Source organism: Alosa pseudoharengus, unplaced genomic scaffold (assembly GCF_046254945.1).
Source record: "Alosa pseudoharengus isolate Yale_2024_CS ecotype anadromous, Long Island Sound unplaced genomic scaffold, YU_APseudo_1.1 YU_APseudo_1.1_scf_15, whole genome shotgun sequence".
NCBI classification, from domain to species: domain Eukaryota; kingdom Metazoa; phylum Chordata; class Actinopteri; order Clupeiformes; family Clupeidae; genus Alosa; species Alosa pseudoharengus.
This window is the reverse complement of record NW_027468620.1, coordinates 34,112,005-34,114,504: the sequence shown is the minus strand read 5'-3', so window position 1 is coordinate 34,114,504 and position 2,500 is coordinate 34,112,005. Positions and strand designations below refer to the sequence as shown.

Below are 2,500 nucleotides of genomic sequence, written 5' to 3'. Positions count from 1 at the left end.
TAGATGGGCATCACCTCTCGTGATAACACCACTCCAGTCCTCCTGTGCAGAAATATCAGCCAGCATCTGGCCGGCACCAGCAGAGCCATCGGGGCTGCAGTGGTGGGGCGGTTCGGTAAGTGTGTGTGTGTGTGTGTGTGTGTGTGTGTTTGCATTAGTGTATGTTAGTGTGTGTATGGTCATGTGTGGATGGTTGTGTGTGTTAGTGTGTGTGTGTTCGTGTGTGGGTGGTTGTGTGTTAGTGTGTGTTTGTGTGTGGATGGTTGTGTGTGTTAGTGTGTGTGTGTTCGTGTGTGGGTGGTTGTGTGTTAGTGTGTTAGTGTGTGTGTGTGTGTTTGTGTGTGGATGGTTGTGTGTGTTAGTGTGTGGGTGGTTGTGTGTTAGTGTGTGTGTGTGTTTGTGTGTGGATGGTTGTGTGTGTTAGTGTGTGTGTGTTTGTGTGTGGATGGTTGTGTGTTAGTGTGTGTGTGTGTGTGTGTTCGTGTGTGGGTGGTTGTGTGTTAGTGTGTGTGTGTGTGTGTGTTTGTGTGTGGGTGGTTGTGTGTTAGTGTGTGTGTGTGTGTGTGTTTGTGTCTGGATGGTTGTGTGTGTTAGTGTGTGTTGGTTGTGTATGTTTTGACAGAGAAGTTATGCTTATGTGTGTGTGTGTGTGTGTGTGTGTGTGTGTGTGTGTGTGTTTGTCAGGTGTAAGGACCTTCATGCCCAACAGCGCTGCTCGCAGCTTCCAGTACATCGGCGGTCCAGCGGTCATCCTGAGTCTCATCGCCATGGCTACAGACGACAGCTCTCTGTACGCGGCGGTGAAGGTGTGTGTGTCCGTTCTCAGCACCAACCTGTGCATGGAGCAGGAGATGAGGCGGATGCAGGGATACAAAGTAAGTGTGTGTGTGAGTGTGAGTGTGTGTGTGTGCGTGTGTGTGTGTGTGTGTGTGTGTGGGCTCTATTTTCAGCGAAAAGTTTCAGCGAAAAGAGGGGGCGTGTTCCGGTGCAAACAGTCCCTGTTGATATTTTGCAGTTTCAGAAAACAATTCCGCCACAGACCAGGAACCTCCTGGTCTAAAGTCAGTGGCGGAAATTCAGATGCTATTTTAAAGGCGCATGCATGGCCACAGGCCTGCAGAAATGAACGCTATGCACACCGATCTACAGACACCCTGTGCACAGATGGAAACATTCAAAGCCTTGATAATATTTGTCCGTTTCCAGGTTTTGTTCGTGCATTGGTCAACTTAAAATTTAGTAGCCCATATAGTACATCTACATGCAATATCTTTACAACAACAACGACCTATAATTTGGACAACTTTATACAGCCCTATAAAGGCTAAAGTTACCTTTAGTTTTGTTCCAATTTACCGTTGTGTATGGCTTTAAACATTGTGTGCGCTTTAACATCAGCCTATAAGCATTACTCCAGCTGCGCTAAGGTTTTGACAAGCACCACAAATTTTCCTACCTTGTAGCCCATCTGAAATAACTCCAAAACTTTGCTATGTTCCCTCCATCCTTTCGTTGTTTTCAAAAAACGTTTTATATCCATGATGGCCTTGAAGTCTTGAGTTTGTGAATTCGCTTAAATAAGCTTATTATGTGCTGTTAACCAGCAACCATAGACAGTAAAAGAAAGCAGCAAGTAGCCTTCAATTTATGTAGTTGCTGCGTCCATTCATTGTTATTCTCTCTCCTGCTCAAACAAAAGTTGTGCGTGCATTAAGTTGATGATAACGTGTTTACAAACTCTACTTTACATAAAATAAATATTGTAAATAGCCTACTGTCATGCAGTTAATGGGATACTGTGCAGAGTTGGAAAGTTAGGTCAACTTGGAAAGTGTTTCTAGTTGCCTAATGGTAAGGTACAGCCGTAGCTTACACCTGCAGGAGCGCTTGCTTGGGCGCCTGTGTTGCGAACACATTTCCACGAATCACGGATGTGTTGACATAAATTAGGAAATATTAGAGGACTTAATGAGACGAACTGCATGCCGATTCCATTTAACCCAAATGCCCCAGCAGCAGCACGGGAGAGGAGAGCTTATCTGACAGATCTGCATTGTCTATAGTGAGGTAATGTTAGATTAGGCTACATTGCAAAAATATTACCATGCATTCATAAGCTCGTGATTCAGTGAGAGTGATCCCAAAACATCGGAAAGTGACATTTCTGTATTACATTTTGTCAAGAGGAAAAATCAATAGCAAACTGTTCCCAACTGACTATAGCACTGTGAACCGTTCCTGGCTGCGCCTGGCAAATCCGCCATCATAATAGCAATCTGCTATGGAACAAGTGTGCCTGTTGTTAAAGGGAATGTGAGATGACGCTCTGATTGGTTTATTGCACGTTACGCCCAAACCACACCCATGAATAATGTAGCTGCTACAGACCACCCCATTTTAGATTTGCGTCGGGCGCAACAGTCAATTTCCCGCCGGTAAAATAGAAACAGCGCCCAAGATCCACCCACAAAGAGATTTGCGCAAAGTCAATTGTGTTAAA

General features: G+C 44.9%; 1 protein-coding gene across 6 annotated transcripts in view; it reads left to right on the top strand.

The window, feature by feature from the left end:
* wdfy4 (WDFY family member 4) overlaps positions 1 to 2,500 on the top strand; it is a 106,272-nt gene that overhangs the window by 39,473 nt on the left and 64,299 nt on the right. For all 6 annotated transcript variants that reach the window (XM_076286269.1, XM_076286271.1, XM_076286270.1 and 3 more), the window contains 2 exons: positions 4 to 115; positions 685 to 875. In XM_076286269.1, the coding sequence (XP_076142384.1) occupies positions 4 to 115; positions 685 to 875 (303 nt within the window). The remainder of the gene's footprint in view (positions 1 to 3; positions 116 to 684; positions 876 to 2,500) is intronic.